Raw genomic sequence first — 26,740 nt, forward strand, 5'->3', positions numbered from 1 at the left:
AAAAGGGAAGTCATGAGAAAAATAGAGAAAAAGAAAGAATATACTACATTTAACAGCCCAAAAATTACTTCATAGGCTACCATCATTTACACCATCACTATCAACAAAGGAATTTGGGAGTTGGTAGACTGCGATTTCCAAACTTGCATTGTCTTATGAATGGTCTAGAGTTGGCTTTATTTGTTTTCATTAAGATTAAGACGTCTGAATTTGAATGTACATCTGAATGATTAAGACTGTTTATTTTTCAATATCTGAATGTGCATAATGTATTTATTTAAACATAATAAATATACAATTCAAATTTAAAAGTAACTAAATAGTAGAAAATAAATACAAATTTAATAAAATAAAATATTATTTGATAAAAAAAAAGAAACATTTATGTTCACTAGTAAAGGTGGAGATGTTTTGTAGTCGTGGTGGGTGGTAGGGCGGGAGGGGTGGACGGGTGAGTGGGTGGTAAGTGGTTGGGGTGAGGGGTGGGAGGTAGTGGGGGCGGGGGTTGGTGGGGAGTGGGGATGGGGTTAATGGTGGGGAGGGGGGGTGGGTGGTGTGGATTGAGGTTGGTGGCGGGTTGGGCGTGGTAGGGAGTGGGGGGTTGGAGTGGAGGGTGGGTGGATGGTGGGATGGGGTTGGAGTGGAGAGTGGGTGGGCGTGGGGGTGGGGTTGACGTGGAGGATTGACGTTGGGGTTGGAGATGGTGATAAAAAAGTTCCATACAAAAATAACTCTTAATGATATTACGACTTAGTTCAAGATGTTAATGATTAAGACCTATTCAGACCAATAAGTGCTTAGATCTTAATGCATACAAATGCATTTAATGGCTTAAGGTCTGAACCATTCAGATTCAGACATCCAATAAGTGCAAACAAATGAGGCCTAGTAACTATCACCGACAAAAGTTGCAGTGGAGTGACAAGTACTCCTTTATCCTTAATCAGGGGTCTCGATTTCGAGTTTCGTTGGATAGGAAGACACCTTTGTTAGGGTGCACTTTGCCCCTCAATGTGAGATTTTTTAGTTCGAATTCAAATTTAGTCGGGCTCTAATGCGAGTGCTGAACTTTTACCTTGTTGGTGAGTGTTCGAATTCCCACGTTGTAATCCGCTCCCCCATTTCCCCTTCCCCTACCCCCTATATAATAATTTTTTTTTCAAAAAAAAAAAAAAAAAAAAAAGAGTGTCGAACACAGAGTGAGAAACAAAAACAAGTTAATTTAACAACCGTGTATATTTAATCTCAACAGAAAAAAAAAAAAAAAAGCCATCAGAAAAACAGAGAAAAAGAAAAAATATATTACATTTTACAGCCCAAAAAGTACTGCACAGGCTACCATCATTTACACCATCACTATCAACAAAGGAGTTTAAATTTGGATCACTCATATAGATTACCGATCCATGCCTATGGTATTCACCAAAAAAAAGGAAGGCAATTTTTTATAAACGTTGCATCGATCTATTCAAATTATAAAAAAGTTTTCGTGAGATATTTATTTTCTTGAGATATTTACTTTTGTATTCTTCCTAACACTAGAGGAGAAAAAACTTTTCTTTTGTGTAATATTCCTAAAAAAATGTGAAAGCACTCATCTGCTCACATTCATGAAAATATGTCATAACACTTGCATAGCTAAGTGTTACTGAGTCGCAGGTTAAAATTTGTGCATTAACAAAACAAAACAATTAAGAAATTGTGACTTTTCAATTACTCATTTGACAACACAAAACCTATGTCAGTGTTAGCTTTGCTTAGTTTCAAGCTTGAATAATAAACAAAGAGAGTTGCGACAAACTGAGAGTGTCAACGTAAAATAGGACACTCGAAAGATATGAATAATCAACTATATATTTCTTTTTTTATAATAAAAGATTTCTTGCATTCATTAAACTGATCCCTATTGAAAATTGTTTAATGAGCGCGTAGGTGTTTGCACATGAATGGTTAATATTTGAAAAGAAAAAAATAACTCAAAAAGTTTTTGCAAATTGAAATTATATTTGAACATGAATGTAGTTGAAGTTTTACGAGTAACAATTTTAAAAACTCCTAAACCTTATTTTTCAAAGTTCAAATTCCATATTTACTAGTACTTTTTTGTTTTGGAATAATAGCACTTTTGATCCCTATGTTATTGGTAAGTTCTATTTTTTAGCGTTGTGATATGGGTCAACATATTTAACCTTTAGTTAGTTAAAATGTGTGTTTTGGATCCTTCTATATAAAAAATATGTTATATGTGATCATTTTATAGAGCTATAATATCGTTAAAATATGAAGTAACAATGCAAATTAACATATTACATGAGTAATTAAGTGATAGAATGAAAATAATAATTCTCTAAATATTCACAACTTAAGGAAAAAAATGCACAATTCAATTATTAAGGGTATAATTTGCTTAATCAAATATCATAGGGATTAAAATAACAATTTATCAATAACTAAGGGAGCAAATATACGATTACTCTTTTTTTTGAATAATAATTGCGGTATTCACATACGTACACTTCAATTAATTCAACAGCTACTCTCTACCTCCAATCACCAAATACCTACAACTATATCCACTAAAGTATGAATAATAGTATTATTTAAATATTTTTTTAATGTTAGTATTTTAAATTTCTGAAACAATACTTATAGGCAAACTGGTCCAAAAACAATTATTTTAATAGAACACAAAAAACGAATCTCGCCGGACACCTTTATAACCTAAAATGATGTCACTGTAGAACTAGTCGTGTGCTTTCTTTTTTCGGAAAAGGGCCAAAATTATTAAAAAATAAATTATTCATTTTTCGCTATATCTTTGTGCGATCAATTATACCTTTTATCTTATAGAGATGGCAAAATAATAATTATCTGTTTAATCATTTAATCACAAGACATCCTCTTCTTCAAAATTATTTACCCTCAAATAATTTTTACTCACTAAAATAACTCAATCCGACCCGAATTTTTTTTTTCAGCAAAAATAATAAGGAATTATTTTTATATTTTTTTTTGGAAAAATTATCCGTATTAATTTTCTTGAAAAAAAAAAAATTCGGCCGGATTGTGAGTTATTTTAGTGAGTAAAAAATTATTTGAGGGTAAAATAATTTTGAAGGGCTTGTGATGATGCCACGTGGCAATGCTTATTATAGATAATTGACCCCATAGTATAACCGAAGCAGATAATTGGCCCTAAAGTATAACGAAGGGTATGGATGAACTATTTTTCAAAGTTCAGGGGTAATTTTGGTCCTTTTCCGTTCTTTTTTCACCAAACTTGAGTCCTAGAGCCGACACGTTGACCTATAGACCAAGTCCTCCATTTTGGATCTCTTCTCTTCATTCAAACTTCATATGTACTCCGATGTTAATTTATGTGACAGTGTTTGATCAATTGTTAAATTTAAAATATGTGATTTATAATAGCTGTATTTGTATGATTATAAATCATCTCATTATGAAAAATTTAAAGTTTATTTTGTTTGAAAAAAATGATCAGTGTAATAGCACGCGTATTATATAGGGGAAGTAAATCACACTAAGCAAGTTCAGTGCGATGAGCTCGATCAAAAAAGTATATAGGAGTTTTGAATTTGAAAAATTCCATTTGAAAGATTACCTGCTCAACAAACTCAGCCACCCTTTCAACGCGAACTCAAATTTAATCGAGCTTTAATGCAATCATCAGATGAACTTTTGACAAGGGCATCCGCAACCCTACCTTCGGGGGTACGCAAGGTAAACCAAGCACTATATAGTAGAGCACACACAATGTAAACCCACACCAATGCAATAGCACTCAAATCACGCAAGAGAGGAAAATTGTACTAGACAAGTCTCGTACGATCAAGAAAGCATGCGTTCAAACATCAGACCTCCAATTCAAGAAATCGCCTGCTCAACCAATTTGATCACCCTTTTAATACAAATTCAAATTTAATCGAGCTTTAATACAATGCTCATATACAAAAAAAAAAATTAAAAAAAATTCAGCAGTCTTAATTAATTCTTGAACCACCTACTCCCACCCTAACCCCCCACTCCAACCCAAACAAAAAAGTAGTCCACCTCGCCACGTTTTCAATATTTCCAAGTTTTCAACCTTTCAATCTCTTTGTCAACTTGTCCATTTCTTCTTCACCTTCCCCCATTTCCCCTCCCCATATAAATCCCTCACCTTTTTCCCTTCTCCCATTACACCCCAATTCTCCCCTTCCCTCAAAAAATCTTCTAAACCCCATTTCACATTTCAACAACCAAGAATCAACAACCCAAAAACCAAGAACCAAAAAACCAAGAATCAAGAACCAAAAACCAAGAACCAAAAAACCAAAAATCAAGAACCAAGAAACCAAGACTCAAGAACTAAGAAACCAAGAATCAAGAACCAAAACAATCAAGAATCTTTGTGTGTATTAGACAACATTGTATTACAAACAATACCATGTTGTCTTTCACCCCACATCTATCTAAGCCAACACCACCCACCCCCACCACCCTTTGGTCTCACCCCACCCACCCTCACCCCACCTACCCCACTAAACGCCACCACTTCTCACAACTCACCAACAACCGCAAACTTAGCATTACTGCCATTGATGCAGCACAACCATTTGATTATGAAGCAATAGTTTCAAATCAATTATTTCAATCAAACAAACTCAAAATAGCCATAGTTGGTTTTGGTAATTTTGGTCAGTTTTTAGCTAAAGCATTTAAACGTCAAAATCATATTGTTTTTGCACATTCAAGAACTGATTATTCACATATTGCAAATTCATTAGGTGTTTCTTTTTTCCAAGATCCAAATGATTTATGTGAACAACATCCTGATGTTATTGTTCTTTGTACTTCAATTATATCAACTGAACCTGTACTTAGATCATTACCAATTCAAAGGTTAAGAAGAAACACATTGTTTGTTGATGTTTTGTCTGTTAAAGAATTCCCAAAGAACATTTTTTTACAAGTTTTACCTACCCATTTTGATGTACTTTGTACTCATCCTATGTTTGGACCTGAAAGTGGTAAAGATAGTTGGAAAGATTTAGGTTTTGTGTTTGATAAAGTTAGAATTGGTGAAGGAGAATCAAGAAAATCGAGGGTCGATAAGTTTCTTGATATATTTGAGAAAGAAGGTTGTAGAATGGTACCAATGACATGTGCTGAACATGATAGATATGCTGCCGGTTCGCAGTTTATAACGCATACAATGGGTAGGGTGCTGGAGAAATTGGATTTGGAAACAACTCCTATTAATACTAAAGGGTATGAGACTTTGTTGAATTTGGTTGAGAATACTTCTAGTGATAGTTTTGACTTGTACTATGGATTGTTTATGTACAATAAAAATGCTATGGAGCAGTTGGAAAGACTTGATTTAGCTTTTGAGTCTTTGAAGAAAGAGTTATTTGGTCATTTACATGAAGTTTTGAGGAGGCAATTGTTTGGGAAAGTTGAGGAAGCAGGACAAAGGCGTGTGTTATCGAAATTGCCCAAGAATGGGTATGCGTTGCCAGCTCCTTCATCGGACGCAGTTAAATCGCAGAACAATTGAGGGAATTCTGAATCTTTGGTATGTCTGCATTTGGATGTTTATTAACAGCATCTTTGTAACAATTCAATGTTAGCAATGTAACTATGCTTACAAGGACATGCTCATTGTGTTGTTTAATGTGAAGAGTAAGGAGAGGCACTAAATCAACCTTCTTTTTCCATTTGGAGTTGGGATTAGGTGTTGAGTTGTAAGATCATCAAAAAAAAACCATAAATGTTTTGGCCTGTGATGTCAGCTGTTGTTTAGGAACATTTGTGGTAGGAGAGTATCTTTTGATGTAGTTTAGGGGTCGACAAGGCAGTTGACATTTGTTTGTTTGTTACTGGATAGGCTATTCTGTATCTCATGTATTTATGTTTGAATAGAAGAGTTATGTGTTTGCTTATTTCTTCTGAAGAGAGTTACATTTCTAAGACATAGTCTGTGAACATGAATTTCTTATGTTTTAGCATGAACTTTTTTCTGTTAGTCATGAATACTTGATGTATGATGCTTGATTACCAAGATGTTCTCTTATATCGTACGAGTTTCCGTATGGAGTTGTTTTCTGCATATACTCGTCAACTTTAAGGAGACGAGCTAGTCTGAAGCACTATTTGGTAATTCAACATCCTTATGAAGGCACGAGAACATGTTGGACGAAATAGTTAACAATGATAAACCATTGTTATAATGTCCAAGGTCATTGATATATCATAAAGTGGAAAGGGAAAAGGAGAATTCACATTTTGCATCCTCATCTTTGTTAGTCAAATGATTTAGTCTTTGGGAGAGAAAAGAGAAGAGAAAATATGTATCAATTTCTTTATAATTTGATGCATACAAATGAGGTTTCTGGTTCAAATTCCAGCGGACTAGGTTATTTTTTCCCTGTCTGCCTAAGCCTTGAATTAGTCGAGGTGCACGTAAGCTGATTGGGATACCACTATCATAAAAAAGTTTGATGCATACAACTGCAACAACTGATTTATACGTGTCAAATACAATACACATGCATTTTTCAAATATGGTATCTAAAGGAGGAACTTTACCACATCTAACATTAACACTTAACACACAATTTTAATCGTTCTATGCATTCCCCATGTGATATCTTTCTCAACTAAGTTTGTCGATTTGTTCCTAAATACTCTTTGCAGCAAGCATCTCATATAGTTATCATTTCTTTCCTAATAAGGGCAGAGTGGAAAAACTGATCAACTCTTATTCCAGGGGTTTCTCAACTGAAAAAATGATGCGAAAACTAAATTTTTTTTTTGATTCATATTGGCTGCAAGCAATTGAGATAGCATGCTTCTTGTAGTTGCTGGATGATGTTTTGTTGCTTCATTTGTTGGTTTATCAATAAAAAGATCAGAAGGTGATTAGATGAAATAGTTGTCTATCTTTTTGACGTACACATATATAGTCCATTTCCTTTTTAAGCTGCCAGATTACCTTTGTCGTCTTCAAATTCTCAGAGGCAACCTTATGATACTTGCCAATGATCTAGCAGATGGTACTGATATCTATTGCAGATTTACAGTTAAGTAGCCTCTCTAAGAGTTATCTCTAGGAATCTAGTTATACTTTATGTGATAGTCGAGATTTGAGAACATCACATCCGAGTAAATTGCATAACCTGGCTGATGGTTGTGACAATATTGTCAATCTCATCTCCTGTTGATAATCCTTTTGATGTTGAATAATTTTCAAATAAGTAATAGCTCTATTAGGAAAGGGAGAATGAAGGCTGCACATGCTCCTTCATCAATTTTTGGCTACTGATGTATTGGTAAAAGATGGTTAAATTTTTTAGATAGTTATCACTATTAATATATATCTCATTTCATTGTCATACTTGCCATTTGGGAAATTCAAGTGCTGTTAATATTTGCGGAGCTGTCTTTGCAACGTCTGAGATATTGAAGGGTTTCATACAACGTGTGAAACTGAGCTTTAGAAACCTTCATTAATGAATCTTGATAATTTTTTATCATTCCTTATAATTTTTTACCATTCCTTATAATTTGGTCGAGTATATCTGGAGAGAAAAAGGGTCTGTCATGGTAGACTTTGGAATTAACTAGACAAATCTTTGAGGCCTATTTTATATATTCATAAAGACGGAGGGAACTAGAATGGAAAGTAAAGGATACTGGGTTTGAGTGTTCTTTTACTTGTCATTTTATTTCCACTCCAAAAACGCTGGGCTAGAGATTTGTAGCTTATTAGCAGCACATGGTAGTTTTTTCCAACTAGATGTCATTACTTAATGAATGCGCTCATCTTGGTTTTACTTAATTTATTATGTATACATCAGCTATGAGACATTTGGTCAAAGTCACAATAGTCTCTTTAATTAAATTGATAATTTCTCCATGATTTTACTATAGCTTGTGAGATGGAATTAAATATTTGGTCAAGTTTTATATAGTAGTGATTAGTGTAAGGAAATGTTGCATCTATTGCATGTGACTTGGAACTGGCACATGTTTCAGATTGGAAGCTTTACCAGAACAATGTCACCCCCAAAATGCGTGTTCGTCTTTTATTTTTCTCATCTTAAATCACATACTAGTGAAGAACAAGGTGATGAAATTTAAGATGAATTGTATTTTGTTGTCTCATTATTGGTTAGCGAAAGCTTTGTACATGATACATAACCTTTACTTGACATTATAGACTCCTTGTAAGGTAGAACAAGGCTACAATGTCTGGTTCCTTTTGAATTGTAAAAAATGGCTTATGCACAACCTTTATGCTGATATTTGCTGTTACCCTTCTTAAAAAATCATATAGAAAAGAACAAGGGGAAAATGGAAAACCTTTTTTGGGGGAGGGGGGGAGGATTTTTGTTTTGGGGTAGGGGACAGGAAGGATTTGGAGAATGGTAGTTTTAAAAATTAAACTAAATTATTGCTCGAGCAATTAGGTAGTTTAATTTATTTTACTGTTTGTTTATTTTGTGTTAGATTGAATTTCTTTTATTTATACTTGGAAGTACTCTGCAATTTACTTTGACACATTTTTACAGTACCAGTTTCTCAAAAAGTATTCTGCTATTTACTTTGTCTAATTTGGTTTTTAAGATGCTTTATCTCACCAAGAGGACATCTGATGATGAAGGAATTCTGGATGTGTAATCATATAGACCTGTTTTATTTAGGGACTGGTATCCCACAGTTTTGTTGATTTCAGATTTTAGAGACCTTCTCCATCACTAGTAATCTTCCATGATCAGGGGCCACATAGCCTAGTTTATAAGAAAATAGGCTATGTGACCTAGAGGTCAATGAAGTGGGGATGAAAGCCATGTGAGACTAGAGTTCAAATCCCTATAAGGCAAAAGACACTGTGATTTATTTCCCGCTGCTTAAGCTGTGGTGGGCAGAGTTAGACAGTACTTGTGCTAGTGGGAGGTTTCCATTGGAATAGTCGAGGTGTGTGCTAGTTGGTTTTGACACTGCCGTTATGGAAAAAAGAGGAAAGTTCTCATTCTGCATGAAGCGAGATTGGTGAATTTTGGTTTCTATCACTTCCGTACTGACCTATTAAGCTAGGCAGCCAAGTTCTTTCTAAAGCCTATTTTGTGGACATTTTTCTTTTGACCAGTCTTTAGATTTCAAGATGCATGGGTGAGGACAGGTAACTTATCTTGACCTTGCATGCTGCATGTATTTGTGACAGAGCAGACGTGAAGATTGTGCCCTACATGATAAAAGTTGCCGATGTTAGTGATTATTTTCATCCTTAATCCACTAACATGCATGGTTTTGTGTTAATCATCTGTAAGTAAAATTTCTTTCTGATTGCGTGTTGCTTTGCTTTCGAGGTCTTGATTACCCACATTATAAGAACTGGGTTAAATTTGTATTAGTGATTTCTGAGATGCCTTTTTGTTTTTGCCTCTTTAATGTTGCGTTAGCTGTCTATATACTTCATTTTGTGGATTGAGCCCATAAATTCATGCCCCATATTGACTGCACCGAATAAAAAAAGTCCAGTCCATAGATATCATATTAAAGTTTATCGAGCTCTTCTTTTCTAGTGGGGTTTGTGATGAGGTGCTTAAGATCAACTTGGGGAACATCCAAAAGGGGAGAAGATGTAACTGTTTATCTCTGTGATATGAATATACCTTTCTGGCACTTGATTACTGTTCTTGAGTTCTTGGACCCGCTTGAGTAGTCTTCCTATTCTAGCAGAAGAGAAAGTTTCAGCACGGCACTTGATTACTGTTGTTTACTCATTTTTAGCTTTTTGTATCTTTTCCAAGGGAAAAACCACAGGGATAAACAGAACTGGATTGTTTTCATTTTCTTTGTCAAGCCTTGAATTTTATTAATATCTGGATATTGTTAGTCCATTAGCTATCATAATCAGATCGTATTACTCTCTCCTTTTTAACCTTAATATAGATTGTGGTCAAACGTTGACAAGATGTTAATAACGATGCATCTTTAACAAGAAACGTTCAACATTGGAAGATAGACACTTAGTTGAAGATTTGTTCGTTACTCTAGTTTGGAGGGTGCTAGACAATTAAACTTTATTTTCGATGATTTTCTTATTTCTTGGTAGTAAGTCTAACTACTTAGCCAAGAGCAATGATCCGTGAGTAGTACTAGATTTGGCTAGATTTTCACAGCATCAATTGGTCTCTATCCTTCTTGGTAGTATTGGAAGTAAGTTGCAGTATAGTCCTTCACTTTCTTGTATAATCTTGGTCTTTTATCATCAATTAGCTCCTCAACAGGCTCGATGCCTCTCTCCCGGATTCTGGGCTAAAGAACAGAGCCACTGTGATCCTCTCCTTCTCCGAGTTTGTCACAGCTTTGTGCACGGGGCTTTTAAGAAGTCCATTACTCATTATCTGCAAAATAGTAGACATTGTTATCAAGACTAGAGAACACAAGTTAACTATGAGGTCTTAGGTTCAAATTCCAACAGAGACAAAAACATTAAGTGATTTCTATCCCATGAAATTAGTCGAGGTGCGCGCAAGCTGGCCCGCACACCACTGTTAAAAAAAAAGACTAGAGAACAAAGTTAAATTTGAATTATATACTTAAAAGATGAGGATCATTTTTGGTACCTCTACTTGATCTCCAATATTGACAAGAAGAGCATAGGGCATGATGGGAACTTGGTACCATTTGTCGTCTTTCAGTACTTGAAGACCTTCAACTTCTTTATCTTGTAAGAGAATGGTAACAGCCGATCCATCCGCATGGGGTTTGAGGCCATGAACAAGCTCAGGCCTCGGACATGGAGGATAAAAGTTAAATCTTACATACATTACTGGTTTGTCTCCGTATTGTCTCAGAAATCGATCATCCGGTAAGTTCAAAGACCTTGCTATAGACTTGAGGAGTTGCTCTGCTATCAGTTTTAATCTTCTGCTATATTCTTCCAAAATTTCCCTTTGAAAGAAACAGAGATAAGTGCTCAATATTATGAGAAATTGACATAAATAGTCGCTGAGCAAAAAAATATGTTTTTTTTTTTTTTTTTTTTTTTTGTATATTAGTGTATAATATACAAAAATACACTTTTTAAACACAAATTAGTGTATATTTTGCCCCGACATTATGCATTGAAGTTTAAACATTTGTACTTTGAACATTGTATTAAGTTGCTTTTATTTCCAAAGTGAAGACAGAAATATACCTAAGTGACTTTGGATTTTCAGGCCAATACTTGAGCTTTCGCTCGTCTTCTGGATGAACCAGGAGATACAGTCGGTCACTCCAATCAAGGGTTTGATTTTCGTATAGAACCATGTCATTTCCATATCCGTCGATATCATCTGCTGCTCTACCATATTTTTTCTTCTCTGCCATTGAAACTTTATTCACTTCATCGATGAAGGATTCTTCAATTCCATGGTTTATTGCCTGAAAGTTCATACCTTGTTTTAGAAAGCCAAAAGTACTCAAAAGAGCTCTGACTAAGGGTGTGTTTAGTATGGAGGAAAACATTCTCATGACTAGAAAAACAAGTTTCTTAAAATCGAGGAAAATGACTTCTCTAATGGAAGTAGGAAAAACAAATTGCATTAGTGATATTCCAAGTTTATTATTTCCTCCCAACCCACCCAACCCCCCACCCCGAAGTCTTCACCATCCTGCTCCCGCTACCCCCGAACCCCCACTCCCCACTCCATCCTACCCCATAGGCGTTCTGTTAGGTTACAGATAAATGCTCTTGGGATAATATTTTCTTGCTTGCTTACAAAACACTAAAAAATAAGTAAGAAACCCACTTATTTTGCCAAGAAAACATTTTCTAGGAAAGCATTTTCCTTCATGCCAAACACACCCTAAAGATGCATTTTCACAATATACAAATCTTGTATGCAAAAAGTTTCGTGGTATGGTGAATGAGGTTTCAGTTAAATGCTCAAACCTGAAAGCAACCCCATGAGCTAAGGGCTGATTGAAGTTTTCCAAGTTCCTCTTTCCCACAAGCTGCTGAAGAAGTCAAAGCCTTCAGATCAACGACCGGTATGTCCGTTGTCGGAACATCATCATCTATGGTTCCAAATTGAAAATCTTTGCATACATATTTATCCGGTATTTCATCTCCATCTTTCACCATATCTTGAACTGGTTTGCAGTCTATATCTGCTGTAATTGGAGATAGTCCAGCCATATCATGTGAATATAGTAAGAGTCTCTGCAGATATATAGGGATAGCGTCTAGCAGTGATATTGATTGTTACTCGGTACCTCTGCTGTTGTGGGGTAGCAGGTACCCCGTGGATTAGTCGAGGTGCGTGCAAGCTGGCCCGACACCACGGTTATCAAGAAAAAAATTTGATATTGATTGTTATCAGAATTGTGTCCTCTTGTTTTATATTAATGAGCTCATCTCATCAAGGTGAGATCAGAGATGTACATGTTGTTTCTTCACTTTCGTATTGCTAAATGTGGCAATTTATTATATGAATTGCCACATCAAGGAAGTAGTTCACATGCTAGGCTGCTAAATATGGCAGTATGTGCATCATCTGCTAAACTTATCCAGTGGATATCTTGGCTGTTTATCTAGCTTACAGCCAAAGGTTACCTGTTTCTGGAAAGTGGTGTACAATAGAGCATACAACTTTTGATTGACCATTTGACCTGCGTGGAGCGGAAAGGATACCGATAATTCATATATTTAATCCGAACTAATTGAGGTTGAGGCACAGTTGATTGATAGAGGACAATCGAAGGTTCTCTAAGTTCAAGTTAGTAATGTTCTAAACTATGCGACTGTCCAAGTTTTGGTGGACGAAATTATCCGGTATTTATGCTGGTGGGAGGTAGCAGGTATTCTGTAGAATTAGTGAGGTGCACGCAAGTTGCCCGGGACACTACGGTTATAGAAAGAAAATGTCTAAACTTGTTGTAAACAAAAAGCACTAGTTAATTTTTTTTGAATAGCTAATACCTTGAATAATATTAAACCATACGATAATAAACAGATCATTAGATCATTTATTATCTCCACTCCATCATTTACATTGACAAAGAGAGCACAGGGAAGGATGATATCCAATATCTGCAATAGTTGAAATTTTCCTTTCTACAAGGTTTCAGCTAATTATCCAAAACGCCAGTTTTGTATTAATAGGTAATGTGAATTTGATGAAAATGGAGGGGGCATTTCCAGGAGTATTAAGCTTTCCACATGTTATAATGATATTAAGCTTAAAAAAATCTGATATTTCTATACATAGGTGTTACAGATGTTATACACTAGCATATCACTTCAAAATTAACTACTAACTTTTTTTCCTATATTAAGCATGAATGGAACCTGATGTTAAAAGAATAAGTGATTTACCACAACCACTAGAAGACATTCTTTTTCCGAATAAGGTAAAACATATAAACTTTTACAATTTAAATTGGAATTTGTATTTTTAGTCCTTGTGATATCTAGCTAAATATTTTAATATCAATTGATTGAAGCGTCAATTTTGATCCCTCCGCTTATGAATTTTCCAAAGTTTAAGCATGAATGATGAACCTAAAGTTAAAAGGATAAGTGACTTACCACAACGTCTAGAACACATTTTTTTCTTCCGAATTAAGGGGTCGTTTAGTAGTTGGTTAGAGTTATGCAGGTATTAGTAATACTGTATAAGTTATGAGGGAATCTACGTATTGTTTTATGCAGATATTAGACATACTTGTATACGTTATGAGGGAATCTATGTATTATTTATGCAAGGATTAGTTACGGACGGTTTAATTATTCATGTATTAATTATTTCACCCCCGAGCTATATAAAATATTATATAGCTTCCTTCGTAATTTATACATCTATTAGTTATGCAGGTTTATAAATTGCAAATCAAAAACCGTATTAATTTTATACATGAATAACTCACCTCTTAACCAACTACCAAACAAGGTACCCCCTTTATCCCATTTTATATGAGGGTGATTGACCCGACAAGAAGTTTAAGAACTAAAGAAAGACTTTTGAAATTTGTGGTCTAAAACAAAATCATAGAAATTTGTGTGGCTAGAAATCGTTTTATTACGGCTAGAAGAGAAATTTTAATTTGAATTGCTACTAAATATAAAAATATGTCATTTTTTTGCGACTGACTAAAAAAGAAAAAGTGTCATATAAATTGGAAACGGAGGGAATATTACTTAAGCAGGCTTTAATGCCTGCATAACTCACCTCCAAAATCAGCTACTAAGCAACACCTTAAAGATTAATTGTGCTTAATCATATATCACTAGGACCAAATTAACATTTATCGGTAATTGGGGACCAAATGTGCAATCAACTGAAAGTAGGGAATATTCCAAGAACTGAACCAGACCCAAGTCGAATTTGTGCAAAATATTCATCTAGTGAGCAGCTTCCACGTGGCAGTAGAGAGGTCCAACAAATCAGATTTCCTCATTAATTTGGGGCCTCTAATTTATTTAACTACGCGGCAATTCACTCCTCACTCAAATAGGAGATTGGAAAAGTTGAAAAATAAAATAGAGGAACGTGGAAAAGATAAATAAAGGAAAAATGACAAAAATGCTCCCTGATCGTTGGTAGTAGGTTTAAAATAGTCCCTTAGGTATTAATTTCATAGTTTTAGTCCTTCAAATTTGTCAAAAGTAAGCACTACCTTATCAAATATTTACCAAACTATGACCGTTAAATTTAACTGGAGCTTTAAAAAAAAAAAAAAAAAAAAGGCCACAAACACCAGAAATTTCCGTTAACTTTCATAAATCGAAACATAAAAAATCACAAGAATCGCCTACTTTGATTTCACGTTTCTATTAAATATATAAACGAAACTTTCGAATTATAACTAGATTCAGCCCTTTTCTGAATCCATCTAACATCAACAACCTGACCCGTAAATTACACCACGAGAAGTTGTATCAGACTCTTGAAATAGACCAGAAATAACATAAACTACAAAATTTGAATTTTCGTTAGATATTTTCTACTTTCATCGTTCATATTAAATTTAACAATCGTGATTTGGTAAACATTTGATGGAGACCAATAGTCAATAGATAATAGTGCTCACTTTTAAAGGACCAAAACTGCTAAGAAACACTTAAGGGACTATTTTCACCCTAGTACTAAAAATAAAGGACATTTTTATCATTTTCTCAAAAAAGAAGTATTCCCTCCGTCCCAAAAAGATCTCTTAGTTTGACTTGACACGAAATTTAAGAAATAAAAGAAGACTTTTGAAATATATGATTCAAAACAAGCTTTAGATATTTGTGTGGTTGTAAATCATCTCATAAAAACAAATTGTTTCTAAATATAGAATTGTGCCAATTTTTTTGATATAAAGTATAATCATAAGGAAAATAAGATAATCTTTTTGAATGGATTGGGATAAAAAATACGGAAAAGGCTCAAATATGCCATCGAACTATCAGAAATGACTCATTTATGCCACTCGTCATTAGTTTGGCTCATTTATGCCATCGAACTATAGGAAATGATTCATTTATGCTATCGAATTAGGAAATGATTCATTTATGCTATCGAACTATAGGAAATGACTTATTTATGCCACTCATCAATAGTTTAACTCATTTATGCCATTACTCGTTATCAAAATGACTCATCCATGCCATTTTTCATTAACGCCGATTTTATAATGCAAGATATGACACGTGGCCCCCAATTAGAGGTCTACGTTGTTTAATTAACCTAGCCAATTTTAAATATATCAAATTAAGAAAAAATCCGACCCATACACCCTGCCCACCCACAACCATAATCTAATTGGAGGTCACGTGTCATATATGGTATTGTAAGACCAGCTTTAATAAAATATGGCATGGATGAGTCATTTTGGTATCAGACGATGGCATAAATGAGTTAAACTATTGATGAGTGGCATAAATGAGTTAAACTATTGATGAGCGGCATAAATAAGCCATTTCCTATAATTCGATGATATAAATGAGCCAAACTATTGATGAGTGACATAAATGACCCATTTTCATAGTTTGATGACACATTTGAACCTTTTCCGTAAAAAATATTAGAAGCATCAAAACCACCGATTAAAAAGAAAATTGAGAAGTACCCTCTTTCTTGATTGATTTTACATCACAAATACTGAACATACAAGCAACAGTTCAATAGTATTTAAACTTTCTTTTCATATATTCAACAAATCAAGAACTTTGAAAAAAAAAAAAAAAAAGCCAACAATGGCTAAACTCACAGTAAGAGCAGATAACAACAATTTACTCCATTTTTCCCAATATAGAAACCATAAAGTTTCAATCTTTAACACTTCTTTAAGACCCCAAAGATTGAATCTTTTTTTAGCCCAAAAGCATAATTTGAAGTTTAGAGTTTCTTGCAGTATCACTGAGAGAGAAAAGAAAGAAGCTGCAAAAAAGCAAATAATACTTAATGGGTTGAAAGTGAATGAGTTGGGAAAGAATGAGGGACTGATTTCAACATCTGGTGATGAATTGGGGGGTGAAAGTGGAGATAATGAAGTTGGTTTTGAATGGAGATGGCCACCATGGAAGAATTTACCTCAGAGATATAAGCTTATTGGAACTACTTCACTTGCTTTTGTTATATGTAACATGGATAAGGTAATTTAATTCTTTTTATACAAAATACTTGTGATGTTTTGCTTCTCGAGAGTTTATTTTTGTAATTTTTGAAGCTAAATTAGATTAGATTAATTCAATGCTTTAAAACTAAGATTTGGATATTAAAAAACTGTACAAAAAGTACTATAAATTTCAATTTTCTCATATATCAATATGGTGGAAACAGCCTCTTGCAGAAATGCAAGGTAAGACTACGTACAAAAGAACCTTGTGGTCCGGCCCCTCCTCGGACCCCGCGAATTACGGGAGCTTAGTGTACCGGGCTGCCCTTTTATCAATATGGTGAAAACATACAGTATCTTAAAATATTGGTTAAAGTTCATGTAGTTTGACTCTCGGGAAACATGACTACTGTTCTGGGATGGAGAGACTTAACATATTGTGATATTGTAAGGTTAGCAACTGAATTATTTGCTGTTTTGTGACATTTTTTCAGTTTTATTCCCTGGGATGAGTGGACACTAAACTTCCCTATGGATATAGATGCTGTGTTCAGCTCTTTCTTTTTAAATATCACTCCCTCCGTCCCAAATTAGTTGTCATGTTTCGCTTCCCGAAAGTCCAACCATGTAAACTTTGACCAACATTTTAAAACGCATTTTTCATCGAATTGACACGAGAAGAGTTGCAATTTGTAGTAGTTGTCGTTAGTTTTTGAATATCTTTAATTGTAAAATATTAAGTTTATCTAATGAAATTTTGCTTCCAAGATTAGTCAAGTTGACTGTCGTAAAGCGAAACATGACAACAAATTTGGGACGGAGGGAGTATTATCAACTTAGAGCTCATACTTGATGGGTTGATGGTTTTTTGGTAAGTTGAGTTTAGAATTTGGTCTTGCTGAGAGCTCTCTGTTCTAGTGTGAGTGTGAAAGTTAATTGTCATTTAATTTAGTGTTATGTAGTACTGCTACTATTGGTATTGTAAGCGATTTCTGGTCGACAATTCGAGTGATTAATTGAGAAAGGAATCTTTTTGCCAAATTTAATTACAAAAGTTCTTGTTGAGAGCTTACATATGGGAGTGCATGGCTACCTGTGTCTCTGGTGAGACACATATTTGTTTGGGGCATCACCTGAGGGTATAATATATCTCGCTAACGTGACAACATCAATTTAACGTGCATTAGAAAATGCAAAATGAGAATTCTGAAACAACAAATGCTTCTTTTTGGTGCTCTTGTTTTCTATTGGCACTGGTTAGGAGTTGTTTTTAGCGTTTTTCTTATGCTCTGGAGGAACTTCTCATGGATCAGAGTGTAGAATGTAATCATGCAAATGGGCATAACAAGCATAACTCTTTTGTTTCTTTTGGAATTAATTATAGTTTGTAATTTCATTTGCACTGATGTTTATTTTACTGAATAGGTCAATTTGAGTATTGCAATTATTCCAATGTCGCATCAATTCGGGTGGAATTCATCAACAGCTGGATTGGTCCAGTCATCTTTCTTTTGGGGTTATGCATTAAGTCAATTGCCAGGCGGGTGGCTTTCGAAGATATTTGGTGGGAGGTAAGTTCTAGAATGCTCAAGTTTCTAGTGTTGTGCAAAAGATAATAATCATTCTAGTTTCTGATTATTGTCTGAAACTAAAGCATCTTTAGCGTATATATCCTTTTACAATTGGTGCTATAGTTCATAGACTTACTATATTTCTTTTTCTTCTTCCTTTTTTTTTTTTTTTTGGCAGTCGAGTTCTTGAAGTTGGAGTATTAGTCTGGTCTCTGGCAACAATGTTAGTTCCCTATCTTGCAGGGTTTATGCCTGCACTCATCTTTTCAAGGATCTTGGTAATTTGGTCTTTGACTTTTCCTAGGATATTTACAAACTTAAACGCTGTATTCGTATCTATGTTCACCAAAGAAGGATTGTTGGTTATTTGGCCTCTCTCTATGTGTTTCAACAACTTATGCTAACTCATTTTCAATAGATTGTTCTTCCTAGACTTATCGTTCTTTATTTATTGTTTTCCCAAGTATAGGTTGGGATAGGAGAAGGAGTTTCACCATCAGCTGCCACTGACCTGATTGCCAGGTATGTCTGAACTGTTAAGTACTAATGCTTCTAAAAGTTTCTCTATGTTCCTTGCTGTATCTTTTTGTCGAATATAAGGTATAAAATGTTATTTTCTTAAAACATATTGTTCTTCTGAATTGGACATTGCCATAATATGACCAGTTTGCGTGTAAGAGGGTTCAACTAGTTGGGATAGCTGAGACAATGTTAGTCAAATGTCACTTTGTTTTCGTAGAGCGCTATATATTAGTACTTATTATAGTATATTTAGAATGTGAAGAATTTTTTTGAGATGCAATCTATAGCTAGTGTCTCAGATGGCGTAGTCTGGAATTTAAAAGGCAATACCGGTGTCCGGTGATAAAGTCAAATCGAATTTAAATTAGATTAAGGTAGATATATCATATACTTTAGATCTCTACAAGGCTTCTGAAAAAGCCACAATTGTGGAATCTGAAATACTTATCCAATTATGATATTGACATCGTCTTTTCGTGCAACCTTAATATCTTTAGTATATATTTCATTTGCTATGTTTGTTTTGTCACTATATGGAATATTTTTCCAACTATGTTATTAACATCATCCTTTCTTGCAACTCTAATATCTTTCTTTTTTTTAGATTGAAAAATCTTTCATTTACCCTGTTTATTTTGCCACTATATATTCTGTACAGGACAATACCCTTGGAGGAACGCTCTCGGGCAGTATCATTTGTTTTTGGTGGCTTGAGTTTCGGAAGTGTTATCGGGTATATTTCATTTTAAAGTTAATTATCAGTCATGATCACCAGAATATTTATTTCTAGCAAAGGCATATATAGTTCTGTGTAAGATTAACATTAAAAGTCAGGTGGGGAACTTTTCTATACTATAGTTTCTTAGCTCCTTGTCTACCTTTGTTTTAGAACTTGAAATCTGTCTCATTTGTATGTCCATGTGTAGATTTTGTCTTAACGTTACTCATATCTTAGACAACTATGCTTAAATATTATTCTTCTGTGAAAGATAGGGCACAATGGAAGAAAACGATCTAAGTAGGTGATTCCAATTAGTAGGTTCTAGCCATGTTAATACGTTTATTTTAGATCATATACTTTCTAGGAGTCTTTTAGCCCTATCAGAGATTCTTTTTTGATTGAAAAAACTATATTACCATTCAAGCTGATTTTTATGCCAATAGAAAATAGAGAACTTTAATCCTTTCAATTTTTATTTTGTATGATGCTGGTCTGAGATGAATTTAAATAGAAAAACGTGTTCAGTGAGGCAAACTACATTTTTACTGCTTTAGAATCTGAAATTTGTAATAAAACCTGCACTACTGCTAAATAAATTGTCAGTAGAAATTCAACGTCATGTTAGGCAAATTCCATTTTTACTTCAATTCTAGATATACTTAAGCATGGTTGAAATTCTTATTTGGTGATCATCTAAAATTTTCGGAAATTGCAGACTTCTATTAGCTCCTCCACTGATCCAGAACTATGGGTGGGAATCTGTGTTTTACCTGTTTGGCTTTCTAGGCATAGCTTGGTAAGTTCTCCAAAGATTTTGAAGATAATTTTCCTTCCTTTTAGTATGCTTTGATTCTTTTGGTTTCTGTTTTTCATCTTGAGAAGAAATTACTCTTTGAGATACATTATCCCAAACTTCGTTATTTACACATAAAGCACATGTTAACCGATTCTAACTTGATGTGGTTGTGTCTTCATATTCAGGTTTTCAGGATTTCAATTGGTTAAAGAAGATCGGCCCTGGTCTTTACCAGAATCCATGTCTTGTGAGTAGAGTTTCTTGTTTCCACCGCCTTGTTGAAATTGTGGTAAAATCTGATCTAGTCGAGTACTAACAATATTAACTTAAACTTTTCTGCTTTTCTATTTCTTTGGACTGCATTTCTGATTGGGCAAGGAATCTTTGGCATACTTTCAGGGCCGCCGTCTTTTCCTAGAAATAAATCATTGGGTTCTTCATTGGGAGAGTTGAACACCTCATTAAAGGTATGCGTACGAAAAATCGGTTAAAGAACAGGTCCAAAACAGTTGATTGGATATCTTTTGGTTGTCAAAATACAACTTAATAGAGAGGTCAACTAAATGTAATATTAAGTAGAATTGCAATAATCTTTGAAACATTTTCTGGAGTCTCCCTAAGCTCTAAAGGGTGCTAATTTTTCCCGTGTCCATTCTGTTGCAGAGACTTCATTTGATCCAAAAAAGAACTTATTTCGGTTTAGGGCGTTGATATTGAAGCTTTTACCAATTGATCCTTAATTGTAGGATGTACCATGGAAGGCATTTTTCAGAAGCAAAGCTGTATGGGCGATGATATATGCACATTTCTGTGGGAGTTGGGGACACTATACTTGCTTATCTTGGCTTCCTACCTATTTCAGGTAAATGTTGTCTTGATTGAGCTTAGTAGTAAGAGCTTTTCTTGGTAATGTTTCATTTTTTCTTGTTTGTGACGCTAGTGACATGGTTCATAAATGACAAACATTATGAACCATGAAGTATGATGATAAGCAAACTTTCTTAGCATATAGAGTTAAAATATTAGCAGCAAAAGGAATTCAACTATTTATAACAATCCATTTTCTTTTTGGTAAGCTTATACCCAATATATTTCTTGTTTGAGTTGAGAAGAAAAAGCTATATACTGTAGTGCAATTTTGATTTGGGCCTCATCTGGAACTGCTGTGTTTGAGAAAATAGGAATAAATGCTATTAGAAAGAAAAGTACTTTTGAAGTGTTTGCTAGACTTTTGATAGTACTGTTAGTTCATCGCGATTTTGGAGAAAAACCACTTGTTGCAGAAACTCATATTTGTAGCTTTTGAAACAGCACTTTGGCCTAAAACTGACGCAGTGTTTCAAAAGACAGTTAACCACTATCTGATGAAATTTTATAAAAGAAATCTAGTCTGTATTAGTTACTCCCTCCCTTTCACTTTATGTGACATGATTCGGAGCATAAGGGTCAGACTACCTAATTTTCAGTGGTGAATTCGGACATATTTAGGGAATACATATTTAGAAGCTGTGTAAAAAGTACTCCCTCTGTCCCAAAAAGATTGTCCTCCTTTCCTTTTTAGTCTGTCCCAAAAAGATTGTCACCTTTCTATATTTAGAAACAATTTAACTTTATGAGATGATTTACAGCCACACAAATATCTAAGGCTTGTTTTGGACCACACATTTCAAAAGTCTTCCTTTATTTCTTAAACTTTGTGTCAAGTCAAAAGAGGACAATCTTTTTGGGACGGAGGGAGTATAAGCCACACTAGTTAACAATTCAAAATTTTTAAAAAGTATTTGAGAAAATCATGGTCAAAGAAAAATTCATTTTTATCCAAATTGTAATTGGGTCACATTTAAGTGGTACAGACGGAGTATAAATTAGATGATAAATGTGCTTTATATAAGACTTTGTACCCAACATTTACCCAGTTGGTTGCATGACTATTATATTATTTGAAAGCAATACTTAAAAAGTACTTCCCTAAGCTGCACAACCATGGAGGCGGATCTTAGGATTTTAATTTGATGGGTTCAAATATTTAGGTTTTACCACCATAACCATTATCATTTTGAAATTATGGGTTCAACATGTAAACATTTTTTGAATTTTTATTAATTTTTACATGTATATCTATATCAGTGTCGAAAATAGTGGGTTTGGTTGAACCGTTGTTTATGTGCTCCATTCGCCACTGCACAGCCATGGATCCGAGGTAGTGTCACATCCTACTTGCAGTTGTTAAATTACTCAAAATCGTCTCCTGTATATGGAGCTAAATATCTGCTGCATTTACATTTTTCTTTTCAAGATATTTTTTTTTTTTGTTAAGCTTAAATTTCCCATTTGCATCCCCATGCAGTGAGGAGCTGAACCTTAATCTGACAGAAGCAGCATGGGTAAGTCTACTGTATCTTTGCTTCCCATGTCTAGTGCTCTCCTCATATTTTCCTTGATGCCTCTTTTAATGAAATAACTTACTTCATTGTCATCAAAAAAAAAAAAAAAAATCATGAAATAATTATCTTTTGTAATTTCCTTCTGGAAGTACCATCTAGTTTTAGCAAGTTCCTGCCAAATATAATCAATGTTAGACTTGACGTATCAAGTAAGATGGCTTATGCAACTAAGGTATATCTTCACAGTTGTTTAACTAACATTTCAGGTCTCTGTTGGCCCTCCATTAGCTTCAATTCTCGTTACCAGCATTGCATCTCAATTTGCTGATAGCTTAATTTCCAAAGGAGTTGATACATCTCTGGTACTTAGACTTCTCCGTATTTCCTCTATTCCCAGAATGTTATTCTTCTGGTCTAACCCTAGTATTCCGTGTCTCTTTATATCGTTCACAACATAGATGAGGATTGGAGAATTTTTATATTTGGACCATATCTTTTGTATTTTTTAACCCTTCGAACTAGATTATATAATGTTCAAGTCCATATCTACAAGTAATGCTGAAACACGTGGGATCTTCTGTGTAACACCTTCACTTGCCATTGTTTCTTATAACTTGGCATATACTAATATCAATGAAGATTGAAATTACTTGAAAACCTGGACACTCACTCTATGTAACTCATCTAAATTAACAGGTACGAAAAATCTGTCAAACAATTGCCTTTTTATCTCCTGCGACATGTATGATTCTTTCTTCTGTGGACTTTGGTTTGCCTCCATGGGAAGTAGTAACAATCCTCACTGGTGGTTTAGCTCTATCAAGTTTTGCCTTATCAGGTAAGGCTGCGTACAATAGACCCTTGTAATCCGGCCCTTCCTCGGACCCCGCGCATAGCGGGAGCTTAGTGCACTGGGTTGCCCTTTTTTAAAGATGCACTTGTTCCCTATATGCCGATAATGATTAATCTTGTTAAACTTCCATTGTTGCAGGCCTATATTGCACCCATCAAGACATTTCACCTGAATATGCAAGCATTCTTCTGGTATGTAACATAGCAAAGCTGCATTTGTTTTGTACACAGGTGTCCATGTTTTTTGATGCAAGATAACTAAAAAGACCAAACAATGAAAGTTCTATGCAGCCAAATATCTCTAATGTTCTTTGCGTGGACAAAAGTAAAATCAGATTCTACCCTGCCATTGAACTCGGAGTTTGTTAGTAAGGTGTTGTTTAGCTTGTGTCTATGTCTAATGGGTATATTGGTGTCAGTGGCGGAGCAAGGATTTATATTAAGGGGTGTCAAAAAATATATAGATATGTCATGACCCAGGTTTGAACCTGCAACCTTAGGGACTTCTTGCAACCACTTAACCACTGCACTAAGCCTTCAGCTTGTGTCAAGTGGTGTCAACACTCGTATACATATCTATAAAACCAGAATTTCACCTATCCGGCGAAGGGTGTCGCTTGACACACTTGGGCAAGGGTAGCTCCGCCCCTGATTGGTGTCATGCATAAATATGTCGTTGTGTTTGTTACTTCTTTCTTTGATCTTACTCCTATCATGCACAAAATCCTTACAATATCCTGTGAAGTTCTTACATATGGTCTTATGCCAGTCTGTTTCACATGAAACTGTTCTTAGTCACTGAAAAAGTATCTTTCGGAGACGGGTTCTAGAAAGACATATAGGAAGGAATGGAGAAATCCAGAATGAAGAAATCGAATATGAAAGAAAAGACAAAGAAATGAGATAACATAGCCGTTTTCTTGTTGGTATCTTTTTTTTTAAAGAAGAAGTTAATGGTTGAGTAAGAAATAAGAGTATTAGATCATATTCGATGCAAAAAAAAAAAAAAAAAATTTAGAATAATTGGAGTCCATAGTTCTGATGCATTGTTGTGCACTATGTTGCTCGGACTCTCCAAAAATGCACTAATTTTGGAGGATTCGAAACACACTGTCGGTATTTTTGAAGGGTCCGAGCAACATAGGTTGTAGATCTCGAGGTTCTTTCTTGATCTAGCTACAAGGATGGGGCAATATTAGTAGATCCTATTTGAATCACCCATTTTCAATCCATATAAGCTTTTCGTATAGAAGTTATTATCTCAGCAATAATGTCTCTACCCATGATGGAACAAAACTATTGGGGCTATTTTGATTAATTCATCTGAAGAAGTTTAGTTGGATATCTCTCCTTTCAAATTTAAGTCCAGATTATTTTGTTCCCCGCTTTGAAAGAATGAACATGCAGGGTATTACGAACACTGTGGGGGCAGTTCCCGGAATTGTAGGCGTCGCGCTCACCGGTTATCTTCTTGATTCAACTCACTCATGGAGTGTAAGCTATCTCACATTCCCCATAATGCCCTATACGCCTCATGCACTTGAAGATCAATTAATAACTTTTATAACTTGTTTTGTGCAGATTTCTTTGTTTGCACCGTCAATTTTCTTCTACCTCACTGGAACAATCGTGTGGCTGGCGTTTGCAAGCAGTAAGCCACAGAGCTTCTCGGAAGGAGATTGACCTTATTATACAGCTTCGAGTTGATCAACGAGCCTACGTAAATACTAACAGTTTTCAGCACCAGACATTTTGTGGACTAACCCAAAGTTGTTGTTGTTGTTGTTGTTTTTTTTTGTGTGTGTATAATAATCATGACTTATAGGACTTTGCAACTTTAGTGAAAAGTTCCCTACATTATGTAGTTTTTTTTTTTTTGATAATTTGCATTTTGTAGCTTTTTAGGTTGTAGTTATGATATACTCAGCAGATGTAATGATGTATAACGAAGATCTTTAAATAGTGAATGTGGCTTCATTCATAACTTTCCAGAGTACCACTGGCATTACTTCCCCATCAACTATGCTTTGTTCCTGAAATTAGAGCACATTGGTAGCAAGCTGAGGAAATTCCAGGTCAATATAGGATTTACATAGGAGTTTGCTAATTGTTTGTCCTAACGAGGGTAATTTTACAAAGGAGTTTAGCATGTCAAAATATATTTAGAAATATTCTATAATAATTATTTTTTTTTTAATTTAGGATCTAAATTAATTTAAGCACATATTACATATGAGCTTAACTCAATCCCAAAAGCTAGCTCATGAGAGAGGATTGTCCAAATTCATATAAGTAAACCACTAGTTCATTCACTAACCAATGTGGAATTCGAACCCACTTTTACCCCCGCCGCCACTTCACACCTAGACGCAACTAGAGCGTGGATTGGCTCTGATACTATGTAAAATAGGAAAAACAAAGATAACTAACAGGGATCGGCTCTGATACCTTAAGTGGAGAATTTTCGAAATCAGAATCAGTAGCTCGATTCTTGACAAATTTCTTTGAAGAACTTTTCTTCCCCATCTATTTTGTAGTACAAATCAACAAATGACTCAAAAATTAATCCTAAGGTGTATCCTATTTTGAGTAGAAAATCCTAGAATTATTTTGAAAGATTCACGATTGTACTACCATAGAAACTCCAAGAAATAAAGAAGTAGACGAATTAATAGAACAACTAAAAAGAGTAGAAATAACACCCCAAAAAGAAAAAGCTAAAATAGTTAGAAAAACACAAAAATGAACCTTCTTTCAATTAGATCAAGAAGTGAAGGAGGATCGGAAGGATCGAAATACCCGCAGTAAGTTTTTCGGATAATAGATGTAATATATATATATATATATATATATATATATATATATATATATATATATATATATATATATATATATATATATATATATATATGAGTTCTTATTTATTCTCGCATCTTCACGTGACGCAATAGAGAGATTGACCTATTTCATACTTCTTCAAATAGCAAAGATTCACTTATATATATATATATATATATATATATATATATATATATATATATATATATATATATATATGATTCTTATTTATTCTGGATCTTCACGTACGCATGAGAGATTGACCTATTTCATACTTCTTCAAATAGCAAATTGGAGAGATGAGTTCTAATGGATTGAGAGAGAATAGAGAAGAGAGAATAAGAAAGTACCGTATAAAAGCAAAAAATTGGAAAGTGTGAAATTTGCAGAGAGAATGAGAAAGTACGGTGTAAAGAACTATTTTTACTCAAGGATTTTTGGGTCATGGTGTGCT

At 34.5% G+C, this 26,740-nt stretch overlaps 2 protein-coding genes, 1 long non-coding RNA gene and 1 pseudogene across 3 annotated transcripts; 3 read left to right on the plus strand and 1 right to left on the minus strand.

Moving 5' to 3' along the window:
- Window positions 1–4,031: 4,031 nt before the first annotated feature.
- LOC132039550 (arogenate dehydrogenase 2, chloroplastic-like) lies at window positions 4,032–5,945 on the plus strand. The gene has a single exon (XM_059430030.1). The coding sequence runs from the start codon at window positions 4,448–4,450 to the stop codon at window positions 5,558–5,560; it is 1,113 nt and encodes a 370-aa protein (XP_059286013.1). The 5' UTR covers window positions 4,032–4,447; the 3' UTR covers window positions 5,561–5,945.
- Window positions 5,946–10,074: 4,129 nt separating this feature from the next.
- On the minus strand, window positions 10,075–12,635 carry LOC132040876 (protein SRG1-like; annotated as a pseudogene).
- Window positions 12,636–16,115: 3,480 nt separating this feature from the next.
- Window positions 16,116–25,432, plus strand: LOC132039743 (probable anion transporter 6, chloroplastic). Its single transcript, XM_059430263.1, has 15 exons — window positions 16,116–16,639; window positions 18,028–18,173; window positions 18,352–18,451; window positions 18,643–18,695; window positions 19,354–19,428; window positions 20,132–20,212; window positions 20,398–20,459; window positions 20,612–20,679; window positions 20,959–21,074; window positions 22,560–22,596; window positions 22,863–22,958; window positions 23,293–23,434; window positions 23,588–23,640; window positions 24,856–24,942; window positions 25,030–25,432. The coding sequence occupies exons 1-15, from the start codon at window positions 16,241–16,243 to the stop codon at window positions 25,129–25,131; spliced, it is 1,617 nt and encodes a 538-aa protein (XP_059286246.1). The 5' UTR covers window positions 16,116–16,240; the 3' UTR covers window positions 25,132–25,432.
- LOC132039744 (uncharacterized) lies at window positions 21,091–21,895 on the plus strand. Its single transcript, XR_009410460.1, has 2 exons — window positions 21,091–21,740; window positions 21,774–21,895. It is a non-coding gene; the product is annotated as an uncharacterized LOC132039744 (long non-coding RNA).
- Window positions 25,433–26,740: the final 1,308 nt, after the last annotated feature.

The sequence above is a fragment of the Lycium ferocissimum genome, chromosome 12 (assembly GCF_029784015.1).
Source record: "Lycium ferocissimum isolate CSIRO_LF1 chromosome 12, AGI_CSIRO_Lferr_CH_V1, whole genome shotgun sequence".
NCBI classification, from domain to species: Eukaryota; Viridiplantae; Streptophyta; class Magnoliopsida; order Solanales; family Solanaceae; genus Lycium; species Lycium ferocissimum.

Bases quoted from the DNA above. Each gene is read 5' to 3' on its own strand.
- LOC132039550 (XM_059430030.1), top strand. From the start codon at position 4,448: ATGTTGTCTTTCACCCCACATCTATCTAAGCCAACACCACCCACCCCC.
- LOC132039743 (XM_059430263.1), top strand. From the start codon at position 16,241: ATGGCTAAACTCACAGTAAGAGCAGATAACAACAATTTACTCCATTTT. The intron at 21,075-22,559 runs GTAAATGTTGTC...ATCCCCATGCAG, and splicing joins TGGCTTCCTACCTATTTCAG to TGAGGAGCTGAACCTTAATC. The intron at 22,959-23,292 runs GTACTTAGACTT...CTAAATTAACAG, and splicing joins AAGGAGTTGATACATCTCTG to GTACGAAAAATCTGTCAAAC.